Source organism: Alosa alosa, chromosome 14, assembly GCF_017589495.1.
Source record: "Alosa alosa isolate M-15738 ecotype Scorff River chromosome 14, AALO_Geno_1.1, whole genome shotgun sequence".
Classification (NCBI taxonomy): domain Eukaryota; kingdom Metazoa; phylum Chordata; class Actinopteri; order Clupeiformes; family Clupeidae; genus Alosa; species Alosa alosa.
The window spans coordinates 4,586,703-4,603,447 of record NC_063202.1 but is presented as its reverse complement, the minus strand read 5'-3'; the positions used below and the strand labels follow the sequence as shown (position 1 = coordinate 4,603,447).

Here is a 16,745-nt window from a genome sequence, read left to right as displayed (position 1 = left end):
ATACCATCTTAGGTCACATAAGATCAGTTCTAAATGTTGCTTTATCATTTGTTTGCTTTGTCATTTGCTTCTCCCTATGTGTGTGTGTGTGTGTGTGCTAAAATAGACATCTGTGCAAAATATCCTGTGTTGAAAAGATGATGTGACCTGAACATTGGGGGTCAATAACATTTTCTCATGCTCAATGATTTGCTTTTCATTTTTCTACCACAGTTGTTTTGCCTTAATTTACCTTTACTGTTCCCTTTCCATCTGATGTTATGACTTTCTGGGTTCATTTGGACAAATAGCTGTTGAAAACCTCACGCTCAGTAATCTCAGTAATCCAGACTAAAAGAGCAACGTAATCTAAAATCAAGATGTTCCTTGACTGTTCTGGATTCACACATTCTTCAAAACCAACCCATAATGTGTTCAATTAGTTTAAACAAACAATATTAATCATGGATTGGATATCCTATTCTGTCTTTTCTGTGATTCTGTGTGTGCACAAAACCAAAGACAACAAAGTACCCCTTTTGCCCCACTGACCTTTGATGACATTTGTGTTAAATAACTTAAGAAGGATGTGTAAAATGAGACAGACATGCATTTGTCCTAGTTAATAAATGACTAGACTGCAAATACAACTTCAAGGCAGAAACTGAATTCAAACAAATTATATAACATGGTTGATTATGTAGTGTGTTAACTTATATATTTTACATGCTCAAAGTATCTAAGAATATATACTTTAACCATATTTCAAAACACTTGTAAATGCATGATTGTACAGAGATGTGTACAAACAAAAGAATCTCAATAAAATGTACCTAAGGAAAACTAACATTGAACAAGCACTGTAAGAAACAGAGCGTGGTTTAAAGACCTCTTTCAAACACAAACAGAAACAATTTCATTCTTCTTCATTCTTTTTTATGTCTCCTTCGCACAGTCACACACAGATCCATGAAATGCCTGAGGCTTTTACTGTTATTACAAAGCAACAGTCATTAGAATAAAGTCAATTAACATTTGTTTGATAGGAGAGTGGAAACCGTGTAATTAACTGGATTTGTTATTTGCAAACAGTGGTTAGTTTGCATTGTGGCTATTCATTGCTTAACTGCACAGCTTTGGACAAACACGGGAGTTAATTAATACTGTCAAAAGAATACTTAATATCTCTAGTAATTCAATGGAACTTATGTAAGGCATGCAAGGCAAAAAGGAAAGTCTTATGTTGACTGATATTTTATCAGTACTGTCTCCTCAGTCTGAAAAGCAGAAAGAAAAAGTGAAGGATATTCAGGGGTTAAAAATGATAATATTTATGGAATAAATACATTTGATTTCAAATCTATGGTCTGAAATATTGTGGGAACTGTTTGAATTATCATTTGTTATGCAATTTATATGTATATTATGTTCATTCAAAGAAAATGAAAAGAAAGAAAAAGAATAGTGAGGATTTGGTCTGTTTATGGCTAATTGTATTGTTTAATGGTCATCCAACTTCCTAGTCCTGGTCCTATATGTTCATAAAATCCTTACAAATTGATTTACTTTCATGATACAGTTCTTTAACTTATCTTAAACGTGTGCTGGAAGTCATTTTGGCATGCAGTTATATTCAGACATCAGAAGCAGAGTTATTCAGATGCTCTTTGGCCTAGAAAAATACATTTATTTTTTATCTTGACAAAACTGTTACAGTACAGACTAATGAAACCTATCGTTTATGAGTATTGTGTTTTGTAGAATAATGATTACAGTCACAACTACAAACCACTCCCCCCAGGCACTACTACATATAGGCTAACATTTATCCAGTGTCCACGAGGAAGAGTGGCAGTCTAGAACTCTCCACATCTCTCCTGTTATACTGAAAGTTATCTCGAGAGGCACTATGCAATTACTCTCCCATTGAATCTCCATATTTGTACAGTATATTTTGTATGTCAGCAGACAAGTAAATAACATAAATTTGATTTGCATTATAACAAATGGGTTAAAATTATGTGCATAGAACATGAACAGTGTAGCAAGTGTGTTATATAAAGTGCTATATATGTGTCAGAAAAAGAGAAACAACAGCACTATTTGTCACGTATGACAACAGAGTTACATATATACACTGAAAGTAAATAGTACTGTTCTTTACCTGCAATACATTCACACTGAAATGGCACCGTATTTTTTGTATTAAATGACAAAAATGCCTGTAACATAATATATAATCTAATCATAAGTCTATCCCTCTAGTGAAAAAATACACTTCACAACTAAAACCAGTGAACACACATCTGAAATCACAAACACAAACACAAACACTTAATAACATGAGTGAGGCTGAGTGTAATATTGATGTATTTAATGTGTGTGTTAGAAGAGTGTTAGGACTCACATTGATATTAGTATTTAGTATTGATAAAAATAAGAGGTCTTAAATTATAGGCTGGTTTACCATAGGTCTAAATATGGTTGAGAATTTGATAACAATCCCAGGCAGAATATGTGTAACTCATTCCATCTAAAGCCTGTGTGCTTTTTATGCATACTTATGCATGTGGCTCTACCTCTAGCTGTTAGCCAATTAATGTGCCCAATGATGAATCTATTACAAATGAATACCATTATATTCTGGTAATTTGACTGGCTTTGTAAGTGGTTTTCAGGTCAGTTACCGCTGAGACTGTGTTTAAAAAGTGTTTAAGCCATGACCTGGCGGATGGTTAAAACTGAGAGACAGTCTCAAGTAAAAAAGTCTTTAGATATAGCCTCAACAAAGTTGGGAGCAGACATGAGAATGCCCGTAGTGCAGAGAGTGGTGAAGAGTGAAAATGCCATTAAGCATAAGCGGTCGATCACTGAGGCGGCGAACTTCCACTCATTGCACACAATCTCCTCCTCATCCTGGTCACGGAAGCGCTTGGCGATGTAGCGCACCTCCTCCAGGATCTTGGCCAGGTCGGGCTCGGCACTGCTGACGGACGCCGAGGACGCCTGGCCACCGCCCGGCAGCAGGACCTCGTCCTCGCTGGCGCCCATCAGCCGGCTGCAGATGACGCCAGAGTCCGGCGAGGTGGCGTAGTGCAGGCTGTCCAGGCCACGGAAGCCGATGAAGAGCATGTTGCCGTTGGTCGCCTGGGGTCCGCCGGTGCTCATGTTGAGATCCACGCTGGACAGGCTGCTCCTCGGGTGCTTGTTGTGGCAGGCTGAGCGCACACGGTCCTCACCCGGGCGCTTCATGCGCAGGAACCAGGCACACCAGTTAAGTAGAATCACGCGGGTCTTTGGCACAGGGACAGGGAACACAGGGAACATTACCCAGGCATTCAATACAAGATTCATACTCAGAGGCGCAAAACAGACATGATGAATCTAAAAGCAAATCTGATGCAGCTGTTGGTCTCTGTCTTTTTGCCAACACAATAACCACCAAGTCATTTGTTCCAATATTACTTTTCTCAAGCTGATGTCAACATGAGTCAGGTATCTCTGTTCTGCCTGGACTATCAGACCTCCTATGATTATATTAAAATATTAATATTAAAAGACATTGTGATCTATGGAATATTTCCTTTCAACTGAAGTTGACATGATTCAGATGTCTATATCATAATGGTTTTTTTTGCCCATTCCAATTTAAACAGATGCTGTTTGATTGTTCTCATGACCAACATTATAAATGTCAAGGTGACTTTGATATATAATATGACTTTTACTGAGTACTCACCCACTTTGGCATCTTGCCTCCTTCAGGGTCATGATAATGGTACTGTAACACCCAAACTGTTGCTATTACTGAAAGTCCAACAATAACCATGGTGGTGGCGAAATACTGGGCTGAAAATAAGAAACAGGGAAAATAGTATTGTGTGTCATCACATTATTATCATCTAAGAACTAGTGAGAAAAACTACAATCATAGTGGATAACAGGACACATAGCAAAGGATGCTCACTGCAAGAAACTGAAAAACTGTAAAATACTGAACATATTTCCTTCTATAACACATCTTCTGCTGAACCAGATGCTGTACTGCCTTGTATTGTTCAATCAGCGAAACAAAGTGCCACTACACTTGGTTTTACTTGAAGTGGTACAGTGCAGAATGACTTCACAACTGGCATCCGAAGACCAAAAATGGGAATAGTACTCCTTCTGTCTGAGGCCACATAAATCACCAGATATATTTACAGTAAGTGATTCTGGCCCTCAAGGGGAAAATATTGGTTTGACGGAGACTAAGCTTTCATAATACTTTCATTCATATTTATGTGCTTCTCAGACCGAGTTCCCATATTTGGAATTAATAGCAGCATCATGCAGTCCAATGGCATTAGTTTGAAGAAATATATTACCTATTAAAGGCACAGAGTCAGATGTTGCTGGCATGATTTCTGCTACCAGGAGCATAAACACTGTCAGGGAAAGTAGCACTGTGATTCCTGCAACACAGCATTGACATTGATTTAATTCATTATTGCACATATTTACATTACCAGTACATTCATTCTAAAAATAAAAGGTATGTTTATGGAATGCTAATACAAACACATAATCAGCTTTTGCCGTTTAATTTGCTGTTTTCCACTAGGTCTGTATGCACTCCGCTCCGTCAATTACATGTTACGGGAGCTCATTGCTACCACTACTGCTACCATTGATGTTCCACCAAGTGCACTACAGCACATTTCAGAAGCAAATCTCCACTCTGTTCCACTTTAAATATATGCCCACTACTTCTATACTGATGGCTTCCACTTTTAGGACGTGTCTGCCAATGGTTTTGCAGTTAGACCACTACTGAGGCAGACTGTGGGAATCCAGGGATAGTGGTCCTCTACACAGCAGAGCATTAACCTGAGATTTGGCACTGAAGTACATACAATCATTTTCAAACAGTTTTCACAGTTATGTGTGAACCACTTCTCTAATGGGAGGCTATATAAACAATGACCTGATTTGACATTTGTTTTGAGTCCTTTGGTTGTATGTGTGACTTGGGAACCTGGGAACCAAAAAAGCTTAAACGCTCTTTCCAAGTTACGTAAATCATTATCAAAAGAAGGATTACAGTAACAATCTTTCACAAAGCATTATAAACACAAACAAAGTGTTACAACATGTTCATAATAATGATTTCATAATGATTGACATGAATCTATATAATTATTAATTGCATCAGCAATGTTTACTGCTCAAACACTTATAATGCATGCAAACTCTTCTAGCTTGAAATGTCGAAATGCATAATGCAGTTTCCTTTACCTCTAATGGCACTGCTGACATCACCAAATCCTCCTCATCGAGCCATATGTGACACCATAAAAGCTTTCATAATAATTGCTGTGTATGGCTTATAGCAGCCTAAACATCATAACGCTTTATGAGTGCAGTCATGTCAATTTATAAATATAGTTATGGTTATGGTTCTTGACAAACGCTTCTGTCCAAAGCAATGTACAGCGACAACAATAAACATTATCATTAAAAATCAACAGACTAAACAGCTATGCAAACTTATATTAAGTGCCATAATGCATTATGAATAATTTATAAACATTTGGAAATGTGTTTTTTATGCTGACTTTGTGTTACCAAAAATATATAAAATAGGTATCGTGGCTATGGCCGAACAACACCCGTGGGAATATCCATGACCAATCCCACTCTCACTCGTGCTATATTGCTTAATCGTCACAGAGTACTACGTTCATTCATTTGAAAAAGCTCCTGAATAAATTCTAAGTGAAGCCAAAGCTACAAATGATATATTTTCATTAAATAAAATATATAAAGCTTAATCAATAATCATTTCATTTACAGAGAGAGTGCCTCCCTACATTACATTACATTAATTAATAAAATGATAACACATAAGTCTCCGACTAATTTAATTTTCTTTGGATATCGATCTTGGAACATCACTGTGTGGCCTACAGTAAGTCATTGGGACAAAGCTGGCAGATAACGTATGACTAATGCGAATGCGAACGCAAAACAGCAATACCGTTTTACATGGAAAACCACTAATTCCCTCCATAGGGATTTCACGGTTGGCATCCGCCCAATTTCAGGCTAGGATGCCTAGCCTGCTCTAATATCCCCAGGCCCAAACATGAATGCTTTGGGGAAATGGAGCAGACTGCTTATTGCTAACGAGTATCAATCTTACAGTGAGGAAGGAGAGATGGAGAAAGTGGAAAAGTTTTCAGCAGACTATTGTCCAATACAGAACGTGGCTGACACAAAACATTTAATTGGGTCCTTTTTGAACATTTAATTTGGGTCCATTTATTCCTTGAGTGACACTTGATACCATCGTGTATGACTTGGTAACAATAATTGATAGTCCAAAATGAGGATGGTATCACTTACAGTGAGGGTACTGATGTGCTTTCCACTGAACCACCCACTCACTTAGTGAGCAATAAAGCTTGAAAACCAATTAGGCAGTACGAGAGAGAGTGAGAGTCCACTGCATAATATACTTTCTGCTGATCAGGTCTATATGCATGACCCTCAGCAGAACGCTGTAGAGCTTGTGTCAAGTGAATCCACAGTCCCCCATTCATTAGAAACCCAAACTACACAAGGTTGCAAGAGTTTCCATGCGCAGAAAGAACAATTAGTGGCATCGGGGCCAATGGGCTGACGTGGCTCACCGAGGGAGATTTTCTCCCCAGAGTCGGCGGGCAGCAGGAAGACCAGCAGGGCCAGCGTGGAGATGAGCACGCAGGGGATGAGCAGGTTCAGGCCGTAGTAGAGGGTGCGTCGGCGCATCACCACCGTGAAGGTCACGTCCGGATAGGGCTCTTTGCAGCAGTCGTAGAACTTCTCATTCCTCCTGCCTGGAACCTCTGTGTTGTACACATGCAAACACACACATGCACGTTTTTTTAAAACAAATACACACACATATAGATACACACACACACACACACACACACACACACACACACACAAACACAGAGGAGGGAGATAACAAGTCCAAATAAAGAGGTGTAAATACAAGAGAATTGCAATTCCTCTTGACCCTTGACCTTGGTTATTCACTCCCTCCTGAGCCACATATAGAGCTCCTCCTCTTGACCCAGATCTGGTTATTCACTCCCTGCTGAGCCACATCTAGAGCTCCTCCTCTAGAGAAGTGAATAAGGCTGCTTATGGATCTACTCTCATATACAGAACATCAAATCGTATGCAGAGCAACACACATAAAACTGTAACATCAACCATCTGGGTTATTGAGGTACATAAAACAACTCTCTAGGCCCCTTCAGAAAAACTGCTGAAGCAAAATCTTCAGCCTTTGACAATAGGCCAAATAAAACTGAGCACTCACCTCTGTTTGAAAATACAGAGAAGTCTACTTTTTTTTTCAGAAAAAAACATATGGGAAGCTATCCTTTTGTTACTGAAGTAAATCATTTTGTATATAATTATAATATTTTGACCGGAAAATAATAATAATTTGGTCACAAGATTTAATTTCGCTTGAAGAAGATGAACAAAAAAACAGTTCTTACCCACAAGGTCCCATTCTCCATTGGCAATGTACCCTGTTATATCAGCTTCAATCATCTGCAAGTCTAGGGACCAGCCTCCATATGTCCAGGAACCAAACTTCAGGTCACAACGCTGGACATCAAAGGGAAACCAGCGTACATCTATGTAGCAGGTGCTTTTGAAGATCCCTGAAAACACGAATTGAGGTTGTTTGTTTAGCTTAAAGACAGATTCCCTGAAATCCTCAAACCCAAGCAAATCCTCCACATGCGCTGCAGCTTTTCTTTGTACACCTATCAACAATTCAGTTTATCAGCCATGCACTTATGTGCTTCATTATGGCTTTATGCACAATAAATAGTTTGCTAAGTAATAAGAAAAAAGACAGCTAATGAAATAAGATTAAGGATGGCAGAACTTAAAGGTTGAAGTGACACTTCAAGTTGATAATTTATAAAAAAAATTAAAAAAATGAAACATGAGGGGAGAGCATTGCTGTAAAATATAGATCCATTAAGTCTGCTTTATAATTAACAAATGGAACTGATGCAGACAAAGCTCCCTCTTAAGAAATAAAATAGCCATAAAGGAATAAAGGTTAGGAAAATTCAGAGAGACAAGGGAGCTGCATTTGTATGAAATAGACTGAACAAGTAAGACAAATGTTGTACAATTCAATTTGGTGTAGAAAGCAGATTGTCGGGAAAGTGAACTGATTAATCTTTACCCTGCTAGCTAACTCCTCCATTCTCCACTGCCCATATTTCTTATTATTTCATTACAGACCTACATGGATGGATCCCTGAGAATAAATGTGAGATCCTACTATAGAATTAATGCCCTCTTGGGTCATGTCCCTTACATAAAATGGAACGCAAATACCAAGGGTGAATTTCTCTCTGAATGTTTTCCACCCCATCCCTCCATCAACCCCCCCACACACACACACACACACACACACACACACTTCAGCTGAAGAGAGTGTGCTTGGCCAGGGAGCAGGAGAGAATGCTGATGAACACCGCAGGAGTACAGTAATCAGTTTTTTTTTGACAGGTAGCACTGCCAAAGTAAGTGACTGCAATCAGAAAATAGATGCATCCACTGGACCAGGCATATGTGGGTCAGTGGGGTGAGGCGTGTCTAAAAGCAATGACTTCACACTGTCTGGCTCACTATATATGCAGTTTATGGTCTGTCTCATTCAGATACATCTACAGTTTCTTTTTATGTTAGTTGCCCAGGACAACTAATTAGTGTGAGGGAAAATGGTGAGAAATAATACTAACAATAACAGTTGTGAGCTGAAATTAATGTGGATGCACCCCTTGGCGAAAGGGCCATTAAAATGAATTGGAAGTCACCCTACAAAATGTTTTGTAAATAGCAACAGCCAGCAACCATGTCCTTATGAGAACATGGCCGCTAAATGACAGTCATTGTGAGGGTTCAGAGAGCCTCCAAGGTCCTGCATCAGCTCTAAGCAGTCCCCCATGACAAACTCTATCCATCACATCCAATGTAATAGACGAGAGAAGAAGCCAGCTATCAGTAATAACCGTAATGTCAACCCTAATAAATCCTGACCACACCGAGGTACCGCAGGTTCATCAGTAATGATGCTGGTGATGGACGAAGACTGCCTTACCTGGTGGCATGTACTGGCAATGTCCTGAGGAGTTCACCAGCACATTTGTATGGAATGTGGCATCAAATCTCTCATCAGCACTAGTGTGGAGAGACAAGGAGAATGAAGAGGGATTTGTTTATGTTTATGCTTGTGTACATATCTGACCTATTATCAGAAATGACTGTTAGAAAAAAACAGCACTGTCAGCACTCAATGGAAGTATCAGAGTCTACAACTAATCAATACAAGCTTTATTGTCTTTCATCACGTGGAACTATATAGGATCAATTGATTTTTGATGAAGTGCAGGTCAAAAGGGGGACAAACATCACAAAAGTGGTCTGTTCTTCAGTGACTCAAAGAATGTATATTCATAATGATAACTTCTAAAAACAATCATCAATCAAAACAATCATCACCAATGCTTCTGTCAGCATTATCTGAACTTGATGGAAAATGCAATGTGTTACAGTTTCTGCATGCTTTGAGTTAAATCACACTGTAAAATTGTGTATCAATCATCCATTGCTGTCTGCTTAAATATGCCTTCCACTGAATTTCTCACATGAGTGAGTCAACTGCTGGTTCCCACATTTCATTTCTAAAATTGAATCCCCATGAGGTCTGAACCGAGTCCGAGGAAGGTGAACATCACTGAAGAGGTCCCATACTGGGTGTGAATGAAACGCAGAGTAATCACCCACCAAAGTATAGGCCTGGTGTCTGATGACAGAGACAAATGGGTCTAAGAGCTTGTTTTCTTCATTATGCAGTGGAAGCAATGCCTTAGAGATCTAATTTATGAACATTAGCCGGGGTGATTCATCACCTTCAAAACAACTCTTACTAAGACTCTAACTCTTACTGCTCAGCACAGAGCATATGTCAGTACAGGTACAGCTACAGCTTTCAAACTCGCAATCACCTTCCTCACCCCCCTTTTTTTGTTCTATCTTTGTTTTTGTCTGAAGGCGCACTTAAGGGACAGGTCCAGTATGCTATTATGTGGGTTGCTCCAGATCCCTTGGGCTGGGCCAGCATTGAGACAACCCGTCCTGATGACTCAGCTTGGCCTGATAGTTTATGGGAAGTGACAAGCGAGCCCATATTTTCATGATCTAAGGGCCAGTGTTGACACTCAGGCGTGTTGGCTTGTCATTTCGAGAAACGGGCATTTAAAAACGAATGCCGAATTACCCGAAGAGGCAGGGTCTGAGGGTGCAATTATATAAATGCATTCTGTAGACGACTACAGGCACCGATAGCTTATATCTGTCTCAATGACTTTTCTTGGCATAATACGATAAATTGTGCATCCTGCTGCAATTCTTCCACTAGTGCTTTTAATGGACATAGTTGACCTTATGAACACTGAGATGTGTAGCCTTGAAAGAGTACCTTGCCTCAAAACCAATTATTATACAGTGTGGGGAAAGCAGACTTGAGTAGGCTAAAACAGTCCCAAGGCTTTAACATCCTAAATTGTACTGTCCATTACTGTAAAAAACTACATCAATCTGACAAAGAAATGTAATTATTTCATACTGAACAATAAAGGGATATATCTAATGCACATACCTGTTGTAAAGCAAGATGTCTGGCCTCCATATTTGGCTGCCAGGAAATCTGACATTGGTGACGCCAGGATAATCAGAAACATTCCACTGAAGGTAATAATCATACCAGTACTGAGGAAGGGAAAAAAACATTGGTCAAATACAGTACGTCATCTCTCTTTGACTTCTCCTGGTCTGGCTTTCTCGATGCATGGGGTGAAAATACCACACACATCATTATTAATGTGCTACAAAGCTATTACTATTGACTACACACTGACGATGGCTTAAGCCGAAACGCGTCTGTGGACATGGCATTAATAAATAAGTAAAGAGAATATACTTGAGAGTGCGGTTTTTCTATTCTAAGTTGTCACTTTTTAACTCGCACCCGAAATTGTTGTGAGATTTGAAGTTGAGCGCGCCTGTTCTCACTACAAACCTATTCCAACATCAAAGTCTCACACAGCAAGACATGGAAAATAAGACTGAAATCAGTTTCAGAGTGCAAACAGCACAACCCTCAAATATCAATAACAATAAACTACAGGGACAAGATGCTTTCCCCTTTTCCCATGTGAGTCATGAATATGCATGATTGCTGTGTGGTCCTACAACAGCACCACGGCATAGAATGATTTGTGATGAATTTCTTAATTAGTTGAAAACTCAATTAGGTCTGTGCAGAAAAAAAATCTATGAATATGTATGACCAATTATGTAATAAAACAGATCATTGAACTCAATGTATTGATGTGATACACAGTAATGCATATAGAAAGAGATATCATGAAGAAGCAATCACCTGAAGCAAAACATTTCTACTAGCTTTGTTTTCCCTCACCTCCCTTCAGCTTTAGTAAAAGACACTGCAATAGTACATCCATCTGGGATGCCTAATGGTGATTGAGATGGAGAGACTGTGTGTGTGTGTGTGTGTGTGTGTGTGTGTGTGTGTGTGTGTGTGTGTGTGTGTGTGTGTGTGTGTGTGTGTGTGTGTGTGTGTGTGTGTGTGTGTTTGGTTTAATTCTCTTAATGTAGTTATGACCCTCTTGGGGATGTAGCCAGAGGAAAGGAACAGTCTGCAGAGGGATATTTTTGGATAAAGGTCAAAGCCATCAATTGCGAGACAACGCAGATCCTACGCCAAGGCAACACATATCAAATTGATAGCCCACACAAAAACACACTGTTTACTGGTCAGTGTTGCAACAGATTTAGGATGAAGCACTTCCAATATGAATCATTTCCCCCTACATAACATGCACATACACTGCAATTCAAGATCAATGCAACCATCCATGACACAAGTGCCTTAGGCACATAGATGCTGTCATGAAATATAAAGTTGGGTTAAAATACAAATAATGTATCAAATTCAGTGACTTATTATTATTTTTATTATTATTATTATTATTATTCATGAATTTTATCTGTTTCCATTTCAGATGTTGAACCCCAACCATTACTAATGCACAGGGTAATTGTCCGTCATTGTCACTAGCCTATGATATACAGTAAAGGGTCTCACCAGTTGTAGCCATATGTTTGTTGTAAGAACTTGATTCTTCTCATCCTGGTTCACAAACAGAAATAATAACTCATGAATGATTCACCGCTTGATTCAGACTCCAACTGCACAGTTTTATTCAGACACCTCATCAGTAAACATGAAGTAAACATACAGTCCCCTGCGAAATATAAATATCAGATCACAGACACAAATATATACTGTTGTGTGGCACTATCACATTTTGAATAACCCTCCACATTTGCAAACATCACCATGGAACTGACCTTAGTGTGTGAATTAATCTACCGCATCTAAATCAGTCAATATTGCTTTGGTGACATTTGGATTCACAACCTCCCCTGGGCTGTTTCATGAAAAAAAAAGAGACCTTCTGAAATGTGTTGATGGTGATTAGTTTCAATGTTTTCAACATGTATTCTCTCAGCTCCATTCAAATCCCAGAGCGACCCCCCACAATCACACAGATCACATTTTCTCTTCGCTCTGACTGTCTCGCACTGTGACTTTTATAGGAAATGGAATCTCATGGCGTCTCATGTCACGCTGTGAAGTGTGCCAGGAAAGTGAAGCTTGTGATGCTGGCGTATAAAGAAGAGCCCTGTCAGCTCTTTCACCCAAGGATGCTCAGCTATCTCATCTGGAGAGGAAAAGCCCTTTCTCACAGGCCCGATGCTGACAAATAAATCAGACTATTACATCAGAGACGCAGGGCTGGCTAACATTTACACACACACACACACACACACACACACACACACACACACACACACACACTAACTGGGATGATGCATGCTAAACACATAGATAAATGAACACAATCACTGTTCATTATGCTCAGTAGCTCTAAAGTGCCGTGGAAAGCCAGTGGTGTGTATATTTCCAACTTACCACATCCATGATTTGCATCAGGCTGAAGCTGAAATTCACCGTCAGGGTTTGGGTGTCATTGAACACTGGCCTCTCCAGTGGATTGTAATTTGCCATCAGATCTTTGTAGAGTCTACGCTGAGGATCACCTTGCTGTGACACTGTTGAGGGAACACAAATAAATAAATAAATAAATAAATAAATAAATAAATAAATAAATAAAATACATACATAAGTTCAACGGTGTGTTTCAGAGAATAAGAATGAGACGAGAGGTTTTTCATGCCCTGTGCTGCGCACACAATCTGAGATTCACACAGCAATTGAAACTGAAAATAGAAGGCAGAGCAAGGTCACTCACTGTAAAAAAAGAAAAAAGCTGAGGAGAAGTTTAGAAGATAGGCTTGCACATTGAGGCAAAAAGCAGCTTTGCCTTATTTGGACGCTGGTTTATTGATCCACGAATCTCATCAAGCGCTCTCCGCATGTACACACAACCGTAGCCTCCTCCTGGCTGTCTGGTCTGGCCACCTATAACTCTCCACATGTTTCCGTGCTCTGCATTCTGAGAGCCCTCCAGGACACTGAGGCACAGTATATCTACATATACTGGCACAGTATCTACATCTCTGAACTGCTGAGGTCTGGACCCTCTCGCAACTCTTACGTTATAACAGTCACTGTTCATTTCCCCTTTCGTCGACTGAGATAAAGCAGCAGTGAAACAGCTGTCAGAGTCCACTAACTGTACAGCTGTCTCCCACATCCAGAGGGAAATCAGATGATTTCTGTGTCAATTACTGATTTGTTTGTTTGTTTAATTTAAGGCCATTTCAGCAACTAAGGCTTTTTAATGGCCAGAGCATTGTGTTGTCAATTACTGATCAACTGATGTGAATGCTGTATTTTTTTACTATCACTGTTTTCTGAGGATTTCCCACCAAAGTGAAGAGAAACGCACAACACCTTATTCAGGGAATACGCTAATGAAAGCCTGGCTTTGTGTCTCATGGTTCTTTCCCATCGGCTCTTAACTATTCATAATAAAATTCCTCTGAGGCCTGAGGTCCACTCACTGGATAGCACCAGGCTTTTAGCGGTCAAGTCAGTATCTGTGACTCATCTGGGAAGAGGGTACAACAATAGGGTAAACAGAGTGCTATTATCCCAAGCCAATATCTGCCCTGGCATCTATTGTGAAGTATAATTAAATTTAAGAGGCCTGCCCAAAGTCAATAAGATGGACTAAATGAAGACATGGCAGGACACAATGGTCAATATTGATGATGAATGAATATCATAAGCTGAAGAAAGTTAAGTACACATGTAGATATGTTGCTCTGCAAAAAAGAGGTCAAATAATGACCAAACCCACTATTTAATTTATTCCAAAGAGTATCAAAACAGTCTTATAGCAACAATTAAATCAAACACAACTACAAAACTACACAGAAATATTCTTTTGTTTGGAAAATACTAGGCTATATTGATTGTCCAAAACTACTCTTGTTTGAAATGCATCTTGCATTATAACCACAAAACCCCTGAACCCCATGTTCTAGATCCAGACAATTGTGGGAATCCTATTAACCTACTGAACATTCAGCTAGTCAGACAAAATATTGATTTACCAGAGCTTTTAAGAACGAGAACCAAATAACATCTTCTTTCAACCATCTTCAACATGAGATGGAATGGGTTTTTAGAGGGCACACATAATGCATTAGTATTTAAATCTCAAAGCAGAATAGCCTGTAGTTGATAGATAGATAGATATACTTTATTGATCCCTAGGGGAAATTCAAGAAGCCACATTAAAAGCAAATAGCACAATTTAATGAGGGGATAGCCTACAACAAAAGTGACCAAATGGCAAAAATCCACATTTAAAAATAAACATGTGCTATGACACTTTTCCCTAAATAATCAGTACGCCGGTTGTGTAGGCTATGTCTTTACTGTAAATTGAAAGCCATGCAGTACCTACCCCTCAATACACAGACGGTGATGACGAGAAACAGGCTGACGTTCCAAGCTCCCATCATGTAACCTGTGAAGGAACGCAAAGCTAAAGACGTGTTTAAATCACCTAACTAACTTCATCGGATGTCCTATCCTACTTCTTAACACAGCGTTCACCGATACTATGCATGGGTTGGAAACAGGACTCTTTTTGCTGTCCGGCACATTGTTATGTGGTGCTGCAAAGTCCCGCCTCCCACCGTCCATGCTATATTTCAAACGGAGTGCGCCGTCAGAGTGAGCAGCCCGTGTCAGAGATCCGCTAACCTATGGGCATGTAAATCAAATTTCTGTCACAGACTCGGCCATCAGACCAGCTTGCTGGAAGGTGGCACGCGGAGATAAAGTGTCTCACACTGTCCTCACCTCAAGGCTGGATGTATTACTCAGTCAAACACTACAGCACTAGTGCCTCATATCTGAAACTTCACTGCCACTCCAGGTCAACATATTTGTGGAAAAACAGCACCCTTCACCCAGCACCCAGTACACATTTCAGACAGCCATGGTTAATATACAGTAGGCTATCCAAATAACAACTTAAGCGAAGTTGTTATATGCTGCCAATATTGCATGTTTCAAGCTTTTCTAGGCAAAGCTATTAATGGTTATATCGTAGGCCTTTATTGGTGAAGCAGGATCTCATTAATTAATATTTGATTGTTTGTCAGAAAGTAGTTCAAAGAAACTCTGAATATTGCATTTTAATCTTGTTTACATAAGTTTTTTGTAGGCACAATCACTGACTGCAGTGACAGATGACTTTGCCACACTACCTGACACATATTTTAATAAATCTTTTAGCAGGTCAGTGTCAGCAGTAAAAACCAGCTGACCTGCCCAAAAGTTAAATTAACCTGCAGTCGAATTCAAAACTTGTGCCACACACAAGGCAAAATGAAGTTGTATCTTAAACACCTGAGGCAATGTTATGAAGATACATTCCTGTGCAGCTCTTAAAGATGTCATGTGATCTTTTTTTTTATTGCACAGTTGCTTTTTGTTTTGTCCTGCATCCATAGTCCCACACAACTTTAAAGGGGTGGTTCAGGATTTTGGACATAGGACCTCATTCCCAAGTTAGCAAGTGTGATATTTATCAGTGGAGACTGTTTTAAACATGTTTCATCCAGTCCTCCTTTCATCTAGTCTCCAATGATAAATATCACACTTGCTAACTTGGAAATGAGATCCTATGTCCAAAATCCTGAACCACTCCTTTAAGGCGCTACTGAGGATGCTTCATATCAGTCTTTTCCTGTCAGGGTTGTATATACGCTTGCCTCTGGCCAGAGTGATCGCTGCCTTAAGGTGGTGGTGGGGGGTCCTATATAAGTCCTGATTTTCAAATCAATTAGGTAGGCCTACGATAGTATGTGTCTAATGTGACTGTGTTTTGCTTGAACGGCCACTGATACTTCAGATGGACACAAAATACGTGTTCTAAACTGTTCAGGATGTTGCACCTGAAAACTCCAGTGTTTGTAACCTTCTGTCTGGTGCTTGTGTGACGTGGTTGTTGATTATAATCCATTACACTTTCCACTGAGTTCAGCTAAATGCTCCCCATGTTTGTCTGAATATTTGTACAGTGAGTGCATGGGCCCAAAAACTACTTGTACAGAGCCCTTTAAATGGG

At 39.6% G+C, this 16,745-nt stretch overlaps 1 protein-coding gene across 1 annotated transcript; it reads right to left on the bottom strand.

Moving 5' to 3' along the window:
* Positions 1-1,645: 1,645 nt before the first annotated feature.
* On the bottom strand, positions 1,646-15,264 carry chrna7a (cholinergic receptor, nicotinic, alpha 7a (neuronal)). The gene is made up of 10 exons (XM_048263046.1): positions 15,072-15,264; positions 13,106-13,245; positions 12,215-12,259; positions 10,706-10,815; positions 9,146-9,225; positions 7,518-7,685; positions 6,654-6,848; positions 4,347-4,433; positions 3,719-3,828; positions 1,646-3,273 (listed from the first exon to the last, which is right to left on the bottom strand). The coding sequence occupies exons 1-10, from the start codon at positions 15,127-15,129 to the stop codon at positions 2,734-2,736; spliced, it is 1,533 nt and encodes a 510-aa protein (XP_048119003.1). The 5' UTR covers positions 15,130-15,264; the 3' UTR covers positions 1,646-2,733.
* Between the last annotated feature and the right edge of the window lie 1,481 nt (positions 15,265-16,745).

Coding starts and splice junctions, on each gene's coding strand:
- chrna7a (XM_048263046.1), bottom strand. CDS start 15,129: ATGATGGGAGCTTGGAACGTCAGCCTGTTTCTCGTCATCACCGTCTGT. Junction 6,849..7,517: donor TGGAGAATGGGACCTTGTGG/GTAAGAACTGTT, acceptor TGTACAACACAG/AGGTTCCAGGCAGGAGGAAT. Junction 3,829..4,346: donor TGACTCTGTGCCTTTAATAG/GTAATATATTTC, acceptor TCTTATTTTCAG/CCCAGTATTTCGCCACCACC.